The 22,034-nt window shown below is 49.1% G+C and overlaps 6 protein-coding genes across 6 annotated transcripts; 4 read left to right on the top strand and 2 right to left on the bottom strand.

Moving 5' to 3' along the window:
* Positions 1-7,340: 7,340 nt before the first annotated feature.
* J7337_001024 (uncharacterized protein) lies at positions 7,341-8,152 on the top strand (the record flags this gene model as incomplete). Its single annotated transcript, XM_044818769.1, is given in 4 exon segments — positions 7,341-7,388; positions 7,554-7,863; positions 7,977-8,104; positions 8,117-8,152. The coding sequence occupies 4 exon segments, from the start codon at positions 7,341-7,343 to the stop codon at positions 8,150-8,152; spliced, it is 522 nt and encodes a 173-aa protein (XP_044686471.1).
* A 448-nt stretch (positions 8,153-8,600) lies between these two features.
* Positions 8,601-10,651, bottom strand: J7337_001023 (uncharacterized protein; the record flags this gene model as incomplete). The annotated part of the gene is made up of 4 exons (XM_044818768.1): positions 8,601-9,147; positions 9,199-9,310; positions 9,357-9,721; positions 10,629-10,651. The coding sequence occupies 4 exons, from the start codon at positions 10,649-10,651 to the stop codon at positions 8,601-8,603; spliced, it is 1,047 nt and encodes a 348-aa protein (XP_044686470.1).
* Positions 10,652-11,472: 821 nt separating this feature from the next.
* J7337_001022 (uncharacterized protein) lies at positions 11,473-12,751 on the top strand (the record flags this gene model as incomplete). The annotated part of the gene is made up of 2 exons (XM_044818767.1): positions 11,473-11,730; positions 11,789-12,751. 2 exons carry the CDS (start codon positions 11,473-11,475, stop codon positions 12,749-12,751), a joined length of 1,221 nt encoding a protein of 406 aa, XP_044686469.1.
* Positions 12,752-13,568: 817 nt separating this feature from the next.
* J7337_001021 (uncharacterized protein) lies at positions 13,569-15,312 on the top strand (the record flags this gene model as incomplete). The annotated part of the gene is made up of 3 exons (XM_044818766.1): positions 13,569-13,735; positions 13,771-14,587; positions 14,638-15,312. 3 exons carry the CDS (start codon positions 13,569-13,571, stop codon positions 15,310-15,312), a joined length of 1,659 nt encoding a protein of 552 aa, XP_044686468.1.
* A 1,352-nt stretch (positions 15,313-16,664) lies between these two features.
* Positions 16,665-17,249, top strand: J7337_001020 (uncharacterized protein; the record flags this gene model as incomplete). Its single annotated transcript, XM_044818765.1, has 1 exon — positions 16,665-17,249. The coding sequence occupies one exon, from the start codon at positions 16,665-16,667 to the stop codon at positions 17,247-17,249; it is 585 nt and encodes a 194-aa protein (XP_044686467.1).
* A 1,587-nt stretch (positions 17,250-18,836) lies between these two features.
* Positions 18,837-19,521, bottom strand: J7337_001019 (uncharacterized protein; the record flags this gene model as incomplete). The annotated part of the gene is made up of 2 exons (XM_044818764.1): positions 18,837-19,279; positions 19,329-19,521. 2 exons carry the CDS (start codon positions 19,519-19,521, stop codon positions 18,837-18,839), a joined length of 636 nt encoding a protein of 211 aa, XP_044686466.1.
* Positions 19,522-22,034: the final 2,513 nt, after the last annotated feature.

Genomic DNA, 22,034 nt, shown 5'->3' with positions numbered 1-22,034 from the left:
AGGCGAAGCTTTCTCCCGTAAAGTATTGTTTGTGCACAAGTGGCTCGAGATCGGCCTCCAGGGATAGAGTGATAAACTAAATTTGGAATCCCGGCATGTACCAAGATAGGAAAATGGGAAGAATATACGAAGAATCCAGGGTATAAGGAAGTGAAAAAGAGGCTGGCGACAGATGGGATAATAATGTGCGGGACGCCGGCCAACCGAACGGCGAGGACGGGAAAGGACGGGAATGGCAACAAGCGTCTGTAATGGCCGATTCACTGGAATACAACCAACAATGACAAGCCAGAAGGGAACAGGAAATCAAAGGCGCGACTGGACACTCTCGCCACTTGCAGTGCAGTATAATACTGCAGCACAGAAGCCTAGCACGGCGCAATAGACAATGACCAAATAAGGAGCACTTACAACAGCGAGAGACCAGCGCAAAAATATGTCCTAAGGCTTTAGGATGGTGTGGGCTAGGCGTTGTGTGGTGCTGGTGATGTCCAGGGTTGACTTTGATGGTGCCGTTTTTGAGGTAATATGTGTGAAGTGTGCACTATGAAGCCTTGTGTGGTTGATGGTGCAATTGAGACCTTGATGTAGTCTGCAAATCCTGATAAACAAGATAGGACGATGAGTAGAGATGATGAGTTACTGGGTTTGTATGAAGAAAACAGACTTCTACTTTGGGATCAAAGTGAGGGCAATCTTCGATTATGTACTTGGACGGGGCAAGTAGCCGGCAATTACTCTTGTGGAGTAGGCACTCAAGCATCCATTCGCGTTTTAGACCACGCCAGCGATGCCAGACTTGTAGCAACGCGGTCATGGCAGAACATGAGTTTGGCAGGGCACCTCTGCGAGACGGAGGATCATGGATGGCAATGACCCACGGAGACCGGGGCCCTGTATTGGCCCGTCTTCCTCGGCACAGTTGGAGATGTCTAGATTCAATGATCTGCTCGAATGATAGCTCCCTTGGCTAACAGATCTCATAAGCGCTTTACTGGGGCATGACCACGGTGATGAGGAACGAGAAATCAGGTCAACCAGAGATAGAAAGTGTATGAATTAATGATCGAATGAGCCAGTGAATGAGCTTCCTGAGCAGCACGCGTCTCATCGATTTAGCCGGCTGAGCCGTATCCAATATGATATGGGAATAAGAATCAGCGTAGCAGACGATCTATCTGCGTGTGGAGGCGCAAGTCAGGGTTGGGGGGCCTCAATCGGCCAGGCAAATTTGGGGTCCAACCAGGCTGAAGAAGCTTTCAACGGCAAGAGCCAGAAGACCAGATGAGACGGGGCCAGGCCGCGATACCTACCAAGACTGAACTGGCGATGCCGATGTTTCTTCCCTCATCGGATCTCTTCTATTGCCAACCTCGACATCACCGCCATCGGCTATCAGTCATAGTAGCGGTGATGGGTTTCAATGTGCCCAGCCAAATCTGTAACAACGACTCCATTATCAATTATCGTTGCGGTGGAAACCAACGATACGTAACAGTATGGGAATGGAGGACAGAACTCCGCAGAGGCGAGAGATTGTGACAGCTACACCACAATGTCAATCAGATCTCCAGATGTGAACCGACTTCCCGTTTCTCAGTACAAAATGAGCTTAGTTTAGCACACCAGGCAGGGGATTTTTCTCATGTGTCATCCAAGCCTGGCCCAAGAGGAGGATTACTGTGAATGCTATTCGTTCTTACTTGTCAGCCATGGAGCCCGTGTGAACAATTAGCAGCGGCGTATGTTGCTGTTAGCTCCAGAAATGGGCCGTCGTCACTTGACCGCTGCTCTGTTCTGTAACATACATACAGTACACCAGCCTTGGCCTTGCTCCCCCTTGGGCCGCTACCAATTCATGTCGCGAGCGATTCTCGCGAGTGATGAGGCCATCGTCTCGGGCTTTTCTATGCACGATTTGTGATCTTCTTGTTCTTCAAATGTCTAGACTGGAAACCTTGCAACTATCCCAGTAACCCCACGCTTCTTGAGAGCCAGTAGCTACACCCGAGTGGTGTCATGGCTGAAGGCTGACTATGATCTTACAAGGATTAAGAAACATGGGGGAATATGTTTATGTACTGCCGGAAGCGACAATAAGCAATGACGGAAGACAGAGAACATGCTTTCGAACCGCTGAAGGAAAAAGCAAAGAGGCCATTATGCCATTATGCCAGGGAGTCAGTACCAAAAGCGATCCCAGATAGGACTGGGTCTAATGGCGGGAAGCCATGTGCTAAATTTGATATCCCCCAGGCTGATATCGGCACCTCTAGCAAGGGAGCATCGTACTGTACTTCAAGACAGTAAGAAACTCTTACTCAGACCTGCGACATTATAGCCTCTCATTAGGAGCGTCGACTTCTAAGTCCGACTCCAAAATGTCTCATTGGGTCTAGCTTCGGGCGCTGCTGGGCCGGCCCGGCCACTTAGGTTGTTTACAAAAGCTCAGCAAACCTAACAATGGGAAAATTCCAAGACGTTGGGCACCAAAACGGACGCTAGTGCTCAGAGCATTGGGCTTTATGTCTGCATTAGCCGAGAGCCACTAACACTAATGGCTGTCTTCCTATTGACCAGTCTGCTGGGTCGTGGGGTAAGAACGTGTTGACGTACCCTCCCAAGTCCCGATGGCTGATGGGATTGGAAGACCATGGGCAGCTGCCCATGGCTTGTTCGTCTTCGACGAATAGGTAGCTCGCGACAGTCTTTATTTCACAAGGCAACAACTAGAGGAGACAACACAATATGAAACGCGAGCAGCGCGTCCGACACCGCGTCTTCTGCCTACCTAGTCTTCAGGGACTGCTATTCTTTTTTAGTATTAGCGAGGAGCACTGAGCCGTCCCAAAATTGTGGAAAACTACACGCCATGGCATAATGGAGTCGCCTCACAATGGATATCTCGACTGGCTTCATCCTGGCGCGTGTTTGTCCATTCTCTGGAAGTTGACGATTTCCAGGGAAACCATTCCGATTGACCCTAGTTATTCTCGACAAGCGGAAGTAGCAAAACGCGGTAAAAGACGATTTTCCAATGAAGAAACCGAGCCGAGACTACGGGTCGGCTCTGAATAATAGATGCCCCAGGCAAGAGGTTTCTATCAGATAAGGTATTCTGGCCTTCGAGACACCATTCTCGGAACTTAAGTCCCAACGAGTGCCGTTTGCAGACCATCCCACACAATCACCACAAATCCCGCTCTTGACTGCAAGGACCCCATCGATATCAAGTCTCAAACCTCCGTTGTCGTCCGATTCACCTGCGGAATCTCCAATATCTCATCAGCCAAGAGATGCTGCCTCTCTTGATCATGCACCGAGACTTCGATGCTTCCGTCACTGTGGGTGGCTGGGGAAGACGGCTGCGACTCAGCTCCCACGCGCTCCCACTGCACGCCCTTCTACGACCCTAATTCTAACCACTACCTTAGGCTCATACGCCTGATCTCATGGATCCACTGTGCTTCGCGGTCGCATAATGGGCCGCTCATGGTGCTTCTCTTTTGAGCACTTTGTTTTGTCGGTGTGTTACGCGTGCGCGTCCTCTCCCTAGCCGACCAGGAAAATGTCAGGCACCTTACTTTTCTATACCCTGCTGACTTGCTCTTTGACAGATACCAGTTGGTCTAGCGTCATGGCTTCGACTGATCTATGGTCCAAACACCTCGTGCTTGGTATGCATCTGGGTCCATGCTTCAAATCCGAGGACCCTTCTCGCGTAACGAAAAATATCACATCAGACACCGGATCCAGAATGAAAGACTATCTATCTGCAATGCTTTCTGAATCTCGATGGTTGCATCATGAACACAGGCTTGTGTTTTATGCTGATGCATTTAGAGTCCCATCTGCTTGTCCAAGTATTACAATCTTATCACTTGGTTCAATTGGTGAGTGTGCGAGCATTTTTGCTGCTCCCATGGATCTCCGGATCTTTTTCCGGGAAGGTCAAGTTGGGTAAACAGCCAGCGCTTTTCAAATCTGCCCAATCTGTCACGACATCCAATCATTTAAATAGGGCGAGCGGTTTTGAGGCTTCATTCGCCCAGAAGGCAGACCTGCTCGGCCTGCTCCATTCCTAAACAGCTTGGCCAGGTAATCAGGCCTGCGCTTCATGCATGCAGTTTAGCCACTTCTGGTCATCCATAACCCAAGTGGGCTATGCAGCGTATCCTTGACGATTCAGAACTTTGAAACCCATGCATGGCTACAGAAATGTACGTTTTGGTCATCTCGAGAGCCTCATCACCTTTTGTGACAAACGGGTTCAGTGAGACAGGGCCTGTTACGACTCTGAATGGCCTCCTCATCGCAGCATCAACGGCATTGCCCACCAATGCCGATGTGAATCCGATATGAAGGCCGCCCAAAGTCTTTGCCCAACTACCTCAGCATATCCCATTGGTGAGCATAGGGATACCGCCATTATGACTCGAAGAGAGGATGCGATTTTCGGGCACTCACTCTAGCCCCCACGACAACGCAGAACCTCTCTAATTCAGTCTTTTCGGTTTCAGAGGCACATGCTTTTCGGTTCCCCTGATCTAACGCAATATTGATTCCAATACTGTATCATATTCGTTCTGTATCCGGTATGAAAGACAACCAGGAGATATTCTGGGCACAATTCATGACGCAGCATTTCCGCATGACACTCTTTCTAGAACAGGAACAACAATGCAGGTCTTGCTAGTGCTGGACTTTTATCTTTGATATCGTGTTGTTCTTTGTTTTTCCCTCCATTTCACCTTCACATATCATCATTCAGGGCTCATTCTGACCGAGAGTGGCCCAGTTGCGCTGATAACTTTACTACGGCCGAGAGTCACTATGCGCACTCAGAGAATTCCACTAGCTCGCAGCAGAAGACCTTAGAACACTGACTGGTTACCTCTCTTTCAGTTATCAAGTGGCGTAGGGTATCTCCCAAACATGCGGTCTGGATCCCTGTCCGAGTTTTGGGCCCACGTTCATCGTATGTGAAGAGATTTCCAGCAGAACGATACACCGTTCTGGATTTTGCTGCTTCTTCGCAAGGATTCCAGGCTCTTGGCAGCGTCAGTCTCAACGAGCATCATGTCATATGACGAGGCTGCGGCTGGGAATCCAGGAGACAGAGGTGCCCTGTGTCTATAACACCCGCGCCTTAGTATTCGATATCTGAAACACTCACGGACATCAGCATAATGAAATTGTTTACACCACAATCTCACCTAAGGGATTAAAAGTTGGCACATGCGGTATTCCAGGATCAAGAATCGCCGACAATGCAGCTTGGTAACCCAGAAATGTTAACGTGGGACAGGTATGTCGCAGCCGACAAACTGCAATGACACTCACAGCATCTTGGAACAAAGAATCTCACGTTCCCTTCTGGAGGACGAAACAGACAGAGTTGTCTTTATATAGACTAGTCTTGTTTTGCAAGTGCAATTTGGTCCCCAATTAAGTGTATTTTGCGAAGCTGGGGTATCATGTGCATATCAACATCCGAATACTCTGAAGTGAAGGCACTGATAGCAACTGGTCTCCAAGCTATCCATGGAACCTTACTCCTCGAAGCTAAGATTGTAAAACTACGATCCATGAGATCATCCACTTTGCTGTTTTAGATAAAGTCACACATCTTGTATAGCAATTGTTAACTACTTTTAGTGTCTGACACTGGGGTCGGCCAGTAGATCACCATCTCTCTCAGGAGTTATTCAAGTACCATCAAGAGCATTTGATAGCCGTGGCTTCTGGGTAGCATCGCGAACATCACGCAGGACATTCTGCCCGGTCAACTAACCAAGATCTGATACCTTGAGCATCGTCAAGTGCATGAAGACAAAGAAATACTAGGACTTGAGCTTGAGTGTATTTGACCTTGGCTCCAGATACGCAATGGGACAATCGTTACTTTCTCCTATCTAGAGAATGACCAGCAGTGAATATGGTAGAGAGAAACCTGGTGCTTTTTGCTGCATCCCGGACACGACCCTGACAGCTGAGAAGGGACCTTTCAGCTACTTGATCTCATGAGCAGGTATGTTTCTGAAATAAGTGGCTTAGACAAAAGGCTGGGCCTACAAGGTTTCGACAGAAGGAAGCGGGGGTACCCAGGTAGCAGGCCTAGACGAGTTGAAGGATGACAGTTCCAATATCCAACAGCTCTCTACGACAGTATCTTATCCTATGACCGTGCAGTCTGGAATGCGCCGTTACGGGAATTAATGGGCAGCATCGGAGTTATCCGGGCGAAAAGGATATCGGTCCCAGAATGCATAAACGGACTGCGCCACCAGGACCTCCTCAGATACACTATTAGCCTTGGCAACACTCCGTGTCTAGCATAACTGACGGGTAATACATCCCGATCTTTTCTTCTCATACGAAGCTGGTGGTACATATGGCTAAGAGGAGTTGTCGAGGATGCATTCAGGCCCGCGGTATCGAGAACTTCTGGTGTAGATATCCCATGCACAAACACAGCACCACATCGCGATCATGAACCAGAATCACATCAACGGTTTAGTCCTTAGTTGAACCTATCTGATGCTAGGTTCTGGCGAGTGCATTGGGAGAGCAGCCTGACCGTACCTAATAAATGGGCTCGCGGTGTCATTGTGTCGTGAACATCGTTACACTGGTAACTGGTGCCTTGGACACACATCACCCTTGTTGGTGGCTTTTCAAACTATCGTCAGCCAAATCGTCAGCGGTTATTTTACGCTATGTCCTCAGTTTCGTTCCCACGGTTCGCTATTGATACCGTGGGGCCTCGTGCTTTGTCATTGACGATAGGTTCTGATATTGCACTATTGAGACCGGGTTTATCTATCTCTGCCTTTTAAGAAAATAGCTCCAGTTCATATATATACTCCTATCATCAGATCTCTGTGCCTTTGTCCCCCGAAGACCTCCACAATCTGGGACGGCCTGCGTCACTCGAAATCGTCGCCTCTTGTAAGCGCCCATATGAGGTGTGTCCATCAGTCACACAACAAGAGATCTCGTAGTTGAGTAGCAAATCCGCTTCGGTAGATACTCCTATCACAAGGGCAATGATAGCACAGTGTGTGTCATGGTTCAGATGTTGATGCTCGCACACGATTCGCCCAGTGTATCGCCGTTGCGTGCAAACTCCTCTGTTGTGGTCTCGGAGAATGCAGTTATAATACGAGACAGGGATGCGTTTTCTCAACACATTAAGTCGTATGCATCTGCGCCCATTCTTGCCTTCAAGACTAGATCCGAAGCAGTGAGATAGAAAAGCCTATTAGCAGCTTCTTAGCTCGTTCTTCTTCTTTTTAGAAAAAGAATGAGACTCGGCATTCAGTCGAATATCTTTCGATATGAAGTTGACGAACTTCCCTATACTCATTCCTGCCTTCACAGCTCAAGTATGTTGGGACTGTAGTTTTCTTCGCCTCCTGTATATATCACTGTGGATTTGTCTCCAGCTCAAAGCCTGTGCCTTCAAACCCTACCAGCACCATGTTTCCCCTACCCAGCGATTTACTCCCATTCAGAATAGATTCACGTATCACTAATTCTTTGGATGATAGATCGCCATAAATGATCCTCTTGTCATCACCTCTAACCTCCTCAACATCCCCTTTGTTCCCAAGGCGGGTACTCTCGTCTCTGAGCCGGGATATGAGCTTCCTCTAGAGGCGACGTTCATCCAGGGCGGCGACTTTATTCGGCGTGATCCTGATGGCCAATGGGTCAAGCTTGAAGTAACAAGTGTTGCGCGTGATACTTCTGGCTCCCTGTTGCGTTTTAGCTACAATGGAGTCGTCAACATGGCGGGAGATGAGGGTAAAGTGATTCGAGGAGATACGAATGCCACGACGACTGGTTTTGGAAATGCATGTGAGTCACCGGGTTATATGACATGGTTGTCGACCTGACGTTGAGCCACCATCCTACCCACATTGTTTTGAGCTGCTTTGGGACAACTCTGGACTTGATACTGACGATGTCAGTTGTGCAGATTAGGTTCGAGACTGATGCTCCCGGGTTGAAACTTCTGCAGGACAAGTTGTATGTTGGCTCGGGAAGGTTCGTTATCGAGGAAGATCGGCCAGTCATTGTGGAATACAAAATCAGCGAGGTAAGCGCCCAGTGTAACAAAGGATCGAAGAATGACTACAAGGCATGACGGGACGAGATATCGGTTAGCCCGGGTATGAATCGATTAATCTGATAGCAGGGATCTATGAGTTGACAGGATGGGTCACGTTCGTGATTTTCTACACTACGTTGCTTCAGTTTTCGAAATCTATTTGTGTTTGGGGACCTAGAAACAAGCCTCACATCGATAGGTCAAAGTTCCTACTTCGCATGTCTACCACCAGCCGTGTCCCCTTGATAGTCAAGCTCCCCTCGAAGCTCCAAGTCGTGGCTCCCAAACTCCATTCTGCAGCTCTTTTACTACTGCAAGCATATGCTTTATCGTGCGGTCCCATTTCAGCTGCCTTGTCTATCAACATTCCGACTCCAGGTTGGATACAGGCCCTCCAGGTTGTGTATATGGGAGTCGATCCACAGGATTAAATACCCCATCTTCTCCGCCTTTCGTGTTACGCTACACCGGTACTAGTCCACGCTTATTGGGGGACATTGGAAAGCTGCAGAAGACGCTCGCCGGCACGGATGTTGGCATACTCATATGCCTTGGACTCGGGAGGAAAAGTTCCGTTGGCGGCCCAAAGATCGATCAGAGGCTGCATGGGCTCCAGCTCAGCGGGCTTGAGCATATCCAGAGCCGTAGCCGTCAGGATAAAGTGAGAGAAACAACTGTTGAGCTGCTTCTCCAGGTTGAGATGGTAAAATGGCTCGGTAAAATGAGCCCAGTAGAGATGAGCATAAACTCGGAACATTTGTCGGAAAATCATCTGGCAGATATCGACGAATTTATCAGGGAAGCCTGATCGCTTTCCGATGTACTCGGGCTCGCCAGGGTTCGAGAGTTGGGACAAAGGTGTGGTGGTGATCGAGGGGTTGTGGGCGTACGAGACACCAGAAGCATCAGTTGGGAAGATGTTGGTGTCGTCGATTTTACCAGAAATCCATCGCTGCATAAGAGTCATGTACTCATAGGCGGGAAGCTCAACAGGCTCCCTGTTACGGTTGAGCCAAGTAAAGGAGTGGTTACTAGCAAGAGTAAGTGAATGTATGGTCTGGCAAAGAGTGCTGATAACTCACGCTCCAGCAGACATGCGTGGGCAGCTGGTAGAGTTGCAGATGGATGTACCATCATCCTCCTTCTCGTGGAGAACTCTAACAAAATTCCACAGGTTGCGGTAATGCTCAACAACTGGACGGCGTTAGGACCCGTTGTGATATCAAAGTTTCATTCTTACCCTGGTGTGCAATCCACTCGCCTTGCTCGACCGTCTTGGGTCGAGCACTCAGTGTCATGAAATTACCCTTTACTATGTGCTTAGCATATTGGGCATTGAGCCACAGAGGGAGAGGTCGAGGAAGGTGATAGGAAGAGATTAGTTCGTCACCGCTCATGACGCCGCTGGAGTCATCCATGCCAATGGTCTGGGCGAGTGAAGGAGAGTTAGGCAGAGGGGGAACCTTAGGAGCTAGACTAGCTGAGGAAGACTGGCTCCCTTGGGTAGGCAGCTCTGGCGGGGGAGGCTGACTGGCAGTAGAACCAGTTGGGCTCTTTTGAGGGCCAGAAGAAGGCTTAGCTGAGCCACCTCGGAATCGAGCGTTACTGGTGATGTTGGGTCAGCAAATGTAAGTAGGTAATGAGATGGATGCTATCGAAATAGGACCGAGTTGAGTAAGGAATAAAAAAGTCACTTCAAGTCAGCACAGGTACAGGTAAGTTAAGGTACCTGAGGTAGAGCACCTATCCATGGATGTGACAGCACACTATGCTTGAAATGGCACACATGGTTGAAACACTGACAGGTCCGCCCATGGCAGCCGCAGAAAAGCGCCATGCGTGGCGCCCTTGCAAGGGAGAGGAATGATGATAGGAAAGGTATAGTAGGTGAGTAGGTAAGGATGATGATATATGAGTAAGAAACTATCCATCATGTCCCATAGGCACTACCAGAGAATGCCCATCATGACGAGGGTTTTTTTTTTTTTTTTTTTTTTTTTTTTTTTTTTTTTTTTTTTTTTTTTTTTTTTTTTTTTTTAAAGAGTGACCAGTTTCTCGGAAAGAATCCTCAAGCAACGTCTTCAGAGGCTCAAAGCATTGAATGTTTTCAGCTCATGAACCTTTGGGCCATGTCTTGGACGAAGTACTAGTGTACCAGGGGACCACATGGTGAGAGTGATTGTGTACAGTTGGCCTTCAGTCTCGGTAGTTGTCCTGCACTGCGACAAGGAGTACGCAAGGGTGTTGGCTCCAGGTTCGAGTGTATCCGAAATGAAGAATTTGCATGCAATGTTGCACTCGCATGGGAGTAGAGGGTCGTGGCTGGTGGATATAGGTATTTTACCTCTACAAGAGGTGGCGGCTCTTTTAGGATTCATGATGAAGACATGACAAGAACAGTGGCAGAATCTGGAGACAGGCCACACAGAAGCGATGCTGACGATGAAGATCCAATGACGAGCAAAGACAAATTGAGATGATACTGATGAAGAATAAGAATATATATACTCACATGCCAGAAAAGAGGTTCGACATGGTTGACAGAAAGGCGGGGTGAAATCGTGAGCAAAGGTGCCTGAGAAGGATTCCACGAAGGCTTCCCAAATAGAGGGAGAACGCGCTCAAGTCGGTATTAGAGTGTGTTCGGTGACTGGCTTGAGCGGTCGTTGGTATTGTCTTCCGCCTGGCTGAGACTGCGTGTTGTTGTCAGGATCAATATCAGATCAAATCCGATATCAGCAGCTGGAGTCGGTTTGAGAAAGGGGGTTTTTGAGGTGTCGGTGTCGGGGCTTGGGCTTCCCAGATTGATGAATAGCGGCTAAGTACCCCGTAGCTTTAGCGGATGAGCGCCACAACGGGGTCTCACGCTAGTGCATCGCACCCATCGCATCCCGTCTCCAGAAGCCTCCCTGCTCGTCTCACGCGACTGGCTCTGTTTGTCACCTGAAGCGCGCCATGCCTGTTTCAGAGCATTCGAAGGGGACCATCTTTGGCACTCCTGCCATTTCTCGGCCACCTCCTCCTTTCAAACCTCCTAGGCACTGTTCCTTCGTTCTTGTCTCCACTAACTTGAGGCAGAGGAACTTGAGGTTGCCATCTATAAATGTGTGGCACAGATTGTGGCTGTGGATATCGACAAAACAGACATTGCAGTGGCTGGTGCACCTACCTCCCAACCTCAGGCCTACCTAGGTACCTAACGTTAGTTACCTTAGTGCCACAATCAGCTAAACGGATCCACGGTCGCCGAAACTAAAGCGCGACTGCAAGCTCACTTTGCGCGCAAACCAACCGCTTCTTTCACTGTTCCCTTCCATTGCTTAATTCATCCTCCGTCACCACAAAAAACCCACAACATGTCCGACATAGAGGACCCAATTGACTCAGTCGACGAAGGCGGCGACGACCTCTTTGGCGATGATGGCGACGATGATGTCGTACCTACCAAGGAGCCTGTCCATGAGGATGATGAACTTGCTTCGGACCCAGAAGGGGACAGCTACGCGCGGTATCGCAACGATGACGACGACCAGACTCAAGTCCAGACAAAAGAACGAGCTATTCAAAACGTCGAAACTTATCGACATCGAATTCCGAAGCCTAAAGATGGCGCGGTATGCATTTTTCTTACTTGCTCTGAAAAGCCGCCCGGCGCTGACTTTGAAGGCATAGCTTCGAATTCTACGGATCCCCAAGTTCATGAAGATAATGCCTGAAGTGTACGATCCCGAGACGTTTGAACCGACAGAATTCGACCTGGCAAATGCTAAAGCTGAACATCCTAAGCATGTCGCCCGAGTACGAAAAGATCATAGCACCGGCGAATTCAAGAGTAATACAAACATCTTTCACTGGAGCGACGGATCAGTGACCATTTCCGTTGGCGGAGAGCACTATGAGATCCAGAGAAAGGCGCTCGCCCCACCACCAGACAAGCCCTACAACGAGGTCAATGATGGTCACTACTACGCTGCTGCCGCTGAGTTGCACAGCAACATCCTTATGACGGTTGGGCATATCACAGAGCAATACAATGTTCGACCCAACAAGGCAGTTGGAGATGACGCGCTGACTCTCCTAGCTGAGAGGATGGCTGTCGCCAGTAAGCCTGTGAATGCAACTGACATGATCATCCAAACTACTGTCGACCCCGAACTCCAGAAGAAACAGGCCGAATTGGCTGAGAAGGAAAGAATGAAGGCACAGAGGCGACGCGAGAATGCTGCCGCCAAGATGGATGGTGGGTACGGCCGATCACGAGGAGGGCTATCTATTGGGGACCTTGAAGGTGGACGCCGAGGCGCGGCAGGCTCTCGCAAGCGCGGTGCACCTGGGTCGGGCAAACCTAGAAGGCGAAGAGATGAGGAATCAGACGAGGAGCTTGAGCATGCTGTTGGTCGGCATGAAGGCTACTCCCTCGACGATGGTTTCATCGTCAACAGCGACGAAGAAGTGGAAAGCGGAGGCGATGATGACGACGAAGATGACTTTCCCGATGACGACGAAGAGGAGAAGCCTCGCTCCAAACGTCAGAGGACAAGGGATCGCAGTGAGGACGAAGATGATCTCAGTGAAGTTGAACAAGTGGCAGGAAGATCCCGCAGGAGAAATGTCATCGATGATGATGACGACTAAAATGGACATCTGGAGTTTCAGAGACAGCGGGATGGGTATTTGCATGGTGAGCAAGGGAGGCCATTGCTGCATAATATGATTATATCAAAACTGTCTCCAAGACATAGTATCGCACAAATTGGTTGTTTTTGTATTATATTTTAGACTTTTGGGGGTAATAACAGCAAACCACATCCTTATTAAATCCCTTGTACGAATCCTTGGCCCATATTCCATACAACAAGCCACAATATAACAAATAAACCACTTTGTCACAAAAAGATTGTTCGTGCGACACTGAATGATAAATAGGTACTAGCGATACATATTTATATGCATGTGAGCGTGGCTCAATCTCCGAGATACCATGTCTCAGAAACTGGTGATCTCATTGGCAATCACATGCCGATTTAGCGTCAAGCATTACCTTACCTTACTCTGCTGGAGGAAGTAGGTACTTTATTGAACAGCTGCGGGGGGCTCTACGGAACTCAACAACAACTTACCTTATCTTGCCTGTCCTATAAAATGATATCTCGGTTTTCTGATTGACGAACCTAAACACCTCAAGAAGCCCACCTCACCGGTTCTGCATGCGGTCTCTCGCGTTTATGACATATTCCCAAGGTACACTGGGTAGCGTGCCATCTCGTCGCTAAACACTCGCAAAACACAACACTTCGCAAATGGTGCTTGTGCCTGTGATCGGCCCTCGGTAACGCGCAATGGGGGTGGTAATCACTGTATGGGGTGTCGTCGTGGATGTGGCCAGCTTCTGGCAGAGGGTAAACTCTCTGTTCCTCCTATCCGTGATACGCGACGTTTGTCGTTCCTAACTATGTCGTTGCAGAAGCTGCGGAGCTGGTACACGCGCAAAAGCCCTGTTGAACTATGGCTAGACCTATTGAGAACCGCCGAGGCCTTTGAGGACTGGGAGGAGGCCGCGCTACACTTGGATAACCTCCTGGGCCTTGATCTATGGCAAGTCTGCTTCCAAAATGTCATGTCGACTTAGATGCGTTACGCTAACGAGTTAATAGGAGGAACAATCCAGCTTCTAAGTACTACGACTGGAGACTCATTGCAGAACGCCTAGACTCCCTCGCGACCGCGCGGGAAGACGGAAACTTCCAGCAGCTCGTCAACCTGTTAAGATCCGGCCTGGTTCGAAACCTCGGGAACATCACCTCGCCCAAACTCTACAATCGATCATTTGCCGGAACCAAGTATCTTATAGAAGAGTACATCACCCAGATTGCCGAAGCAGTGGAAGACATTCGCGCTCTGCCCACAACTCCGTCGGCTATACATGGTATGGGGCCATCCTTGACGACGCAGATGAAATTGGACTGTATCCACGATACAAGACAGGCTTTTGGCAGGAGTACACTCGTCCTTCAAGGTGGTGCGATATTTGGTATGTGCCATTTGGGCGTTGTTAAGGCTCTCTTTCTGCGTGGTTTACTCCCGCGCATCATTACGGGAACGGCTACAGGCGCCTTGATCGCGGCTCTGGTCGCTATTCATACAGAAGATGAGCTACCGGCTGTTTTGAGTGGCGATGGCATTGACCTCTCGGCATTTGCTTCCAAGAATGGTCATGAGAATGGGGAAACGTCAACGGCTCAGGCCTTCAGGTCACGGTGGGAAACTCTATGGCGGAGGATCAGGCGTTTCTCCAAAGAAGGTTACTTTCTTGACGTGACTGTTTTGGAGGAGTGTGTGAGGGCCAATGTTGGTGATTTGACTTTCGAAGAGGCCTATAACCGGAGCAAGAGGGTGCTGAACATAACTGTTGCGACGGAGGGTCAGGGCGGTGTACCGACGCTCCTCAACTATCTGACTGCGCCTAATGTGGTATGTTCTTGAACCACTGCCTTTTCATGAAGCCTGCTGACTCGTCTTAGTTGATCTGGACCGCTGCTGTAGCGTCGAATGCCTCATCGCCCTCTCTCTATGGCCACCGTAAGACGACCATGCTCTGCAAGGACGCTCATGGCAACATCGTACCGTGGGCACCAGCTAACACAATTGACTTTCGACATTGGACTCACACATCCTACTCGGATCGAGACTCACCCTTACGGCGTATTGCTGAGTTATTCAACGTCAATCATTTCATTGTCAGCCAAGCTCGACCGTATCTCATTCCCTTCATTCAGTCTGATATGCATGGCCCATCTTTAGTAGAGTCACGGAGCAAGACAACGCAGATATCTGCCTTTCTCGTACGCATGGTAGGGCTGGAGATAAGGCACCGTCTAAGTCAGCTGGACACACTAAACCTCCTGCCAACCGGTATCCGCCGCTTCCTGGTCGATGAGCAAGTCCCGGCTGCCTCCATGGTTCTCGTGCCCGAAGTGACAGCCGGGGACTTTGTGCGATTACTAGAAACTCCGACACGGGAGACCCTTAACTACTGGGTTCTCAGAGGTGAGAGGAGCGTTTGGCCTGCCGTAGCCGCCCTAAGAATCAGGTGTGCTGTCGAGAATGAGCTCGACAGGTCATATCAGGTAGTCAGGAAGTTCAAAGCCCCCGGCTTACGACGAAAGGGGAGCATGGCCGCTACACTGCAGGCTTAGAGAAGAGAACGCAATGTATAGTTTGGCTCAGCCGTTACGAATATCAGAGCGACTTTAACACTTCATCCAAAGTTGTTGGGACAATGGTTACATGAAAATACCAGCCCTTCTTTATTAACACCTATCAGAAACAGCAGAAGGATGCTTTACTTGGCACGGAAGTATGTTTACCTGAGGTACTCAGGAATCGTTATCTGCGTTTTTACTCACGGGAGGAGCTTGCTGTGTCTAGGACTTGTCTTCTTTTTACCTCTGATAACAATTTCCATCTTTCTTGTCATATCCTGCATTTGTTTTTCCAGCATTGATCACCATTGCTCGATATTGGGAAGGCCTCAAAACAAGTATCAGCAGGAATCTGTAACAGGAACTCTGCCAACTATACCACACGACCACTCAAGTCATACAAGTTGGCCTTCAGCAATGACAGCGAATTAATATACCTATGCAAGAACTCGCAATCAACAGGATGCAACCTAATTTCGTGACTGCACAACAATTCTCTGGGACACTCATCAGTATGCAGAATAGAGCCCAAGTCTACGTTCAGGCAGTCTCCATTTATAGAACCAAGGAAGGACAATAAAAAGATGGTTTTCTGGGCAGGAATATGGACAGGAGGGGGGATGGTGACTCTGGTAACAATACCTCAAAGTTGGCAAAACACCTCTCTCTGATGGTCACATTCGTAGAGTCAGATATAGAAGGACCAAATTCCTTTTACCCCAAAATAGACCTCCTCGTTAGCAGGGCGTCAAAAGAGAATGAGGCGGTTGGCTCCGATAGGTAAGCAGTAGTTCATGTCTAATGCGAAAGGGGTTAGAGGAGGCTCTGCCATGCAGCAATGACACCACTTTCAAGAGATGACGATACCAAAGATACATAGATTTCAGTATGCCACTATGCAAATAACACATGTTCCCCACGTACCGTATTCTTGAGGCTGTTTTGATCGAGACCGCGTCAGAAGTGCACCAAGCCAGGGGCACTGCCAACGCATCGTTCATGGCGTCCGGCACAATGGACGAATGGATAGGGCTGGATCATAGGCTTATGCAGTCAATGGTTTATGGTGTTGGGCTAAGGGGTTCATGAGTTCAAAAGCTCTGGCCTCACCCACCTCGTCGGGCCAGTATTTTGTTTCCAGAATATCTCACAGCGAGACAAGACAAACCAAGTCATCGAAACACAGTCAACGCTTGTGCTGCTCGGCGCTTCGCCTTGGGCGAATATGCTAATTAACATTAGTAGCTAAGCATTACTGAGTATCACGACGTCTATCTTGTCGCTTGGTTTGGAACCACATTACACCACATCTGACGTATACACACCAGATTCTTGGGCTCATCAACATGGCCAGCTTGACTCTTCCTGATAAGAATGATAGCAACTCGGATTCTTCCATGTCACTCTCGTCGTCCATACTTCTTGAAGACCACAGTTCTTCCATCTTGGACATTTACGGCCAAGCCATGGACGTGGATGATTATCAACACCCTTCTCCTCCCACCATGGATATGTCAACATCCATGGTTCTCGAGCGCACCGCGGCAATCAGAACATTCCCTTTTGAAGCCGACGACTTCTCGATGAGCGGCTGGACCACTGTTGGCACATCCTCCTCCGCCTCCTCCGAAACCACATGCCCCGCTCCGGCGTCCGTGTCCGTGTCCGCCTCCGTCGCTGATCTCACGGCATCCGAGCTGCTGCTCCGCCTGGAACTCCAGGATACCCGGCCTTCAGGCTCGCTTGCCAGTCCCGGTTCGCACGTGGTGCGCGACCGTGCTTGTGAAATGTCCGTCGGTAGCGATAGCCTATTCAGCTACAGCTACACCTTTGTCCAAGATGATCAAGGACTTTGCGGAATCGGAGCGTGGGCTGATATTACGACAAGTTCTTTCGTCGCCAAGAACAGGCGAATCACTCCGCGACAATGATAATTTCAGCAAAAAAAAAAAAAAAAAATTCATTTCCTTTTTTGAGTTTGAAAAATCAAGGAATGTCTTGGGGCATGGATTCCTTGTCTGTTTCCGGCCGGCAGTTTGTCTATCGTCCTTTGGGCTGCCACGCGCCGAACGGTTCCGCGTTTCATGTACAGTATCTCTTATTCTGCTTTTCATCTGAACTCATGCGCGATGATGGCATTTGTTTGTCTATGCTCTTACGAAATTCTCCACTCGTGCTTTTGTTGCATCAGTCATTACTTTGCTCTGAAGAACCTCAGCAGTAACTTAGTTAGTAGGTAGTTAGCTACTGTGTTTCAAGATGGGATCAACGAAAGACAAGACAGGATCGCCACAGCCACAAACAACAGGAATGCTCACTGACGCAAGGGGCATGCGATCAGATCATCTAAGTCAGACTAGCTAGATCGGTTACATCGACAAGAATCCATTACATTTGACTGGAAACTTGGCCATGATCTCCACGGTTAAACTGAGAAATGTAACACAAGCCCTCCACAAACTTGCAAGGACACGATCGTCATGGAGGAATTCGAGCCATGTGATGTTTGCTGCATTAGGTAGAGAGCCTATGACGCACCCAATGAATGAAACGCAGTCTCGCTCACCATTCCAGTTCTTGAATGGCCTTGTACATGTCATTTAATTACCGGTGTGCGACGAATTTCGGGCAAATAATGACAACTGCTGTGTACTGTGAATGATGGATGATCCTTTGTATAATAAGGATGCACATAACACCCACTATGCGGAACCTACTTGTATCAAGATAACGAGGCATATCTCGGCATCGAATGGAAGGTCAGATTAGAACCACAAAAAGTGCGGCAATTCTTTGATGCTATCCAGGCTGTAATCGAGGACGGACGCATCAATGAGACACGGAGATTGTAGAATGTCGAATGTCCACTGATATCATGCGCCGTTATAGCAGGGTGTCCCTGGTACTGTTGCATACCCGTCGGTCTAGGGATTGATTTGGCATTCGTCCCGTTGAATTGTTACTTTGAAACAGCAATTGGGCCGCAGGAAGGAATGGCAGATCAGACCGGGAACCTGCATGTAAGGATGTTGGAGGTGTGGAGTAACCAACACAAGGGAATCCAGACGACGGGACTCGGGGACAGCAAAAGACATACCTCAAACGTTGTTTACTCTCCACATAGGCTCGCCAGGACATATCAGAAGCTTAGAGCAGAAAACACACGCTTCTTGGTGGTGACCAGTGGTAAACATACAAAATTCACACGATCAATGTCATAAGATGCTCTACGGGCTAAAAAGTCTTCAGCATGAAAACACATCACAAAGACGAAACAAGTGTTTAAAAACAGACCAACTCGAGTCTAATTGATTTCTAAATACCAGGCTTTCTTCCTCTCAGACAAGCCAAAGCAAGGTTCATCGGTGGATATAGCCGGCCGCGACGCCTCATAGGGTAACCGGAAAAGAATAAAACAAAGGCCATCATTAAAGTAGAATTATACACCCGAAACTGGAGTCTCATCAAACCGCTCTTTCTTTATCCCATTTATGCGCATAAAACATTATGTCCATAATTTAGTTGAGGTAAACCATGGCCATAACGGCACCGGCAATAAGAGCCAGCGAGGATGTCATACGAGAAGCGCCGCTCTCAGGGACGCTGGGGACGCTGGTCTCGCCGCCGGCACTGCCAGTCTTGGAGGGAGTGGGGTGAGCAGCAGGAGTGGTAGCGTTCTTGGAAGGAGCATGAGTAGGAATGATGGGCTTAGCAACAGTGGTGGTCTCCTCAGCGGACTTGGTGACGCTGGCAAGGGTGGTAGACTCCTTGGTGGAAACGGCAGCAGTGGTCTCAGCAGTAGCGGTGGCGGACTTGGTGACAGAGGGAGCGGCGTATGATCCCTTGTAGGGGAACTGAGCGCTGTAGTTGACCTCGCCAGCCTTGTCGGTGATCTTGAAGTTGTAGGTGTCGGAGGGAAGCTCAGAGGGGGTGAAAGTGAAAGAGTCACCAGTAGCATCGGCTATTGTGGGTCAGCAAGATATGGCATATTCAATAATGGTGAGACATACTGGTCAGGGTCTTGTAGTCAGAGAGATCGTCAGAAGGGCCGTTCTGGAGGACAATGGTGCAGCCATCATCACAGCCAGAGTACTTGATGGTGTAAGGCTGGCCCTCAGTGAGATCGAACTCGGTGTTGAGGAAAGCAGGCTTAGCCAGGGCCACGGAGGCGAGGGCAGCAATGGTAGCGAGAGTGTACTTCATTTTGAAGGTTGGTGAGATTTGGTGAGGTTGAAAGAATGACTGAGTATTACTACCAGGCGGGTTAGTTATTGTTTCTGGAATTCTGTTTTGGTAAATCGTAAATAGTAGCGAGACTATGAGAAAATGGCGTGTGTGATGATACTGCAATATTCGAGTTGGGTGTACCAGGCTGATTCGATGTCATCAGCAGCTGACAGTGCCGGCTGGTGCCAGCTTGTTTGACTTCTATCCATTGCTGGCGCTGTTGCCCCAGCTGTATTGCATTACACTTAAATGCATCCTTCTTCGTAGGTATCCCAGGCACACGAAGTTCGATGTATGTGGATGTTGTCCATATAGGGAAAGGCTGAAGAAGATAGCAACTTACATTAGGTAGTGGGAAATAGGCACAACGAAGTAGCGAATTGACTGAGGCGTTGATAGAGAAGAAGGAAGGAGGGAGATTCGAGAGAAGGAGGGAGGCTTATTATAATGAAGGGAACGCAGAGCTAGTGACAATATTGAGAGCAATAAGGGGATACATTCAGACGCTACCGATGGCAATCCAATCCAACCTAATCCCACGAGACCATGGCACCAACTTACTCTATCCCATCCCACCGAACTAAGGGCCGGGGTGTACGTGCAGAGCAGAGGGGGTGGAGGGGTGGGTAAGTTGTAGAGTGAGGTGTAGTAGCGCAGGTAGCGGTTGTTGGACATGCCTTCCGCAGGTTCAACTGAATTCAATTGTGAGCTTTGTCCCTTCTTCCTCAGAGCTCCTTCCTCCTTTCGCTTTCCATTTCCCTTTCCCTTCCAGGTTCTTTCCACTTTCACCCAAGGGACCCCGTTCCCCACTTCCCTGCCAGTACATACCTCCTAGCTTGCCTTGGTCTGATAATCCATTTTCCTCTCTCTCAACCCATGCCATTCTTTCTTGGCCCATCTCGCTACATCATCACATTCCATCCACTGGCAGGCCATCCACGGCCTTCCAATTCCCGAATCAGAACGGACCCTATCAGATCCCTGCCACGCAAATTAGCCATATCCTAGCGTCCTTCACGCATGCCAGCGCTATGCCCTTTGTGGAGCACACTTCAAGCTTTCTGTGGATTCGCCCTCCAGGCTAAGGGGATGTGCCAGCTCCACCTGCAAGACCAACGGACAACCTCTAGGATGATTGCTGTGCCTGACAGCCAGAGTGGGCACGCGCCCACCAAGCCAAGAAAGCATCATTAGCGACATGAGCCCTCGATCCATCACAATTTGACTTCCAAGCTCTATGCATCGAGCCTTGCCCCCCTGACGACCTCAATTCATTCATGTCGCAGGTCTTTAGCGGTTACCTTGGGGTGGAATTGACACAGTCGTCAGGCGAGCTTTGAGCTATGCAAGTTCTTTTCCCTCTGGCCAAGTCCCCAGTTCGACTCGTTCTAGGCCTTATCAAGGGCTTCCTGTCAGCCTTGCCTTAGCCTGGCAGTGGTCACAGCACCAGCACACTTTTTTAACCGCGCCTCTCCGGCGTATACCGGAGCTGCTGCACTACATACAGACCAACTCTCGGAGGGCGAGGCCAGCTACCCTATCTTTCTAGCAGCGATAGCCGCCATGATTAGGTTACCACTGCCAGACATGCTGTCGTAAGCTCACCGATGGGATGCGGTGCGAGCTGGCCAAGTCAGCCGTGTCTTTGCTCAGTTATGTATTGATTTCATGAGATGGGCCACGCCTGGTTCAACATATCAACAATCAACGAGACAGTCTTTGTGAGCAACACAAGATCTCTCTCAATATTCCCTCATTCACTTTCACAGCACATGCAATGAACCCTTTGAATCGTAACCGTGGAGCATAGCTTCATCAAGACCCTTGTCCTTAACGGTTCTGGACAACATCCGGAAAATCTCAGCATGTCGGCTGCTGCAGTTGTTTCTCCTCTGTTCATCGGCGGTCTGGACGCTTGCCACTATTGGAAACTTGGTATCCCTGGCGTGGTCACCTTACCGTATTGGGAAGTGCTTTAATGACTTTGCCCCCCCAGCTTCTCAATAGTGCCAATGACGAGCTTCAATCGAAAACCTTCCCTGCAAGCACTTGGTAGGTTTGCCATAACTCTTGCAGGTTTCTTGGAAATATTGATCAAGCGGCGTTCTCGGCATTGACCAACCTTCGAATCAAATTCTCCGCGATAGTAGACTACAATTAGGAGTCGCCATCTCAGCGCCAGGGCGCCTATAGCGTCTCATCAAAATGTTATTACGTTAGGTAATGTGTGTGTCTCTATCCGTACCTAGGTGGCTGTAAATTAGAGTGAATCATTACCCGTTGATGGTGTCCGCTATGGCTGCGTTGCTACGGCTAAGTGTTGGGCAGCAGAGACAACAAACAGACACCATCATGCAAATTATTCACGTGCCCCTTCAACTGCACGTCACCAATGGATCACCAAGCGTGGTGTGATGGCATCACTAACACGCAGAAAAGCAAGAGAATGTAATGGAATACATTCCCCGGACTTTGGCGTGCTGCTTAAC

This window comes from Fusarium musae, chromosome 1 (assembly GCF_019915245.1).
Source record: "Fusarium musae strain F31 chromosome 1, whole genome shotgun sequence".
NCBI lineage: Eukaryota > Fungi > Ascomycota > Sordariomycetes > Hypocreales > Nectriaceae > Fusarium > Fusarium musae.
The sequence above is the reverse complement of the archived record's forward strand: the minus strand, read 5'-3'. Positions and strand labels throughout refer to the sequence as shown.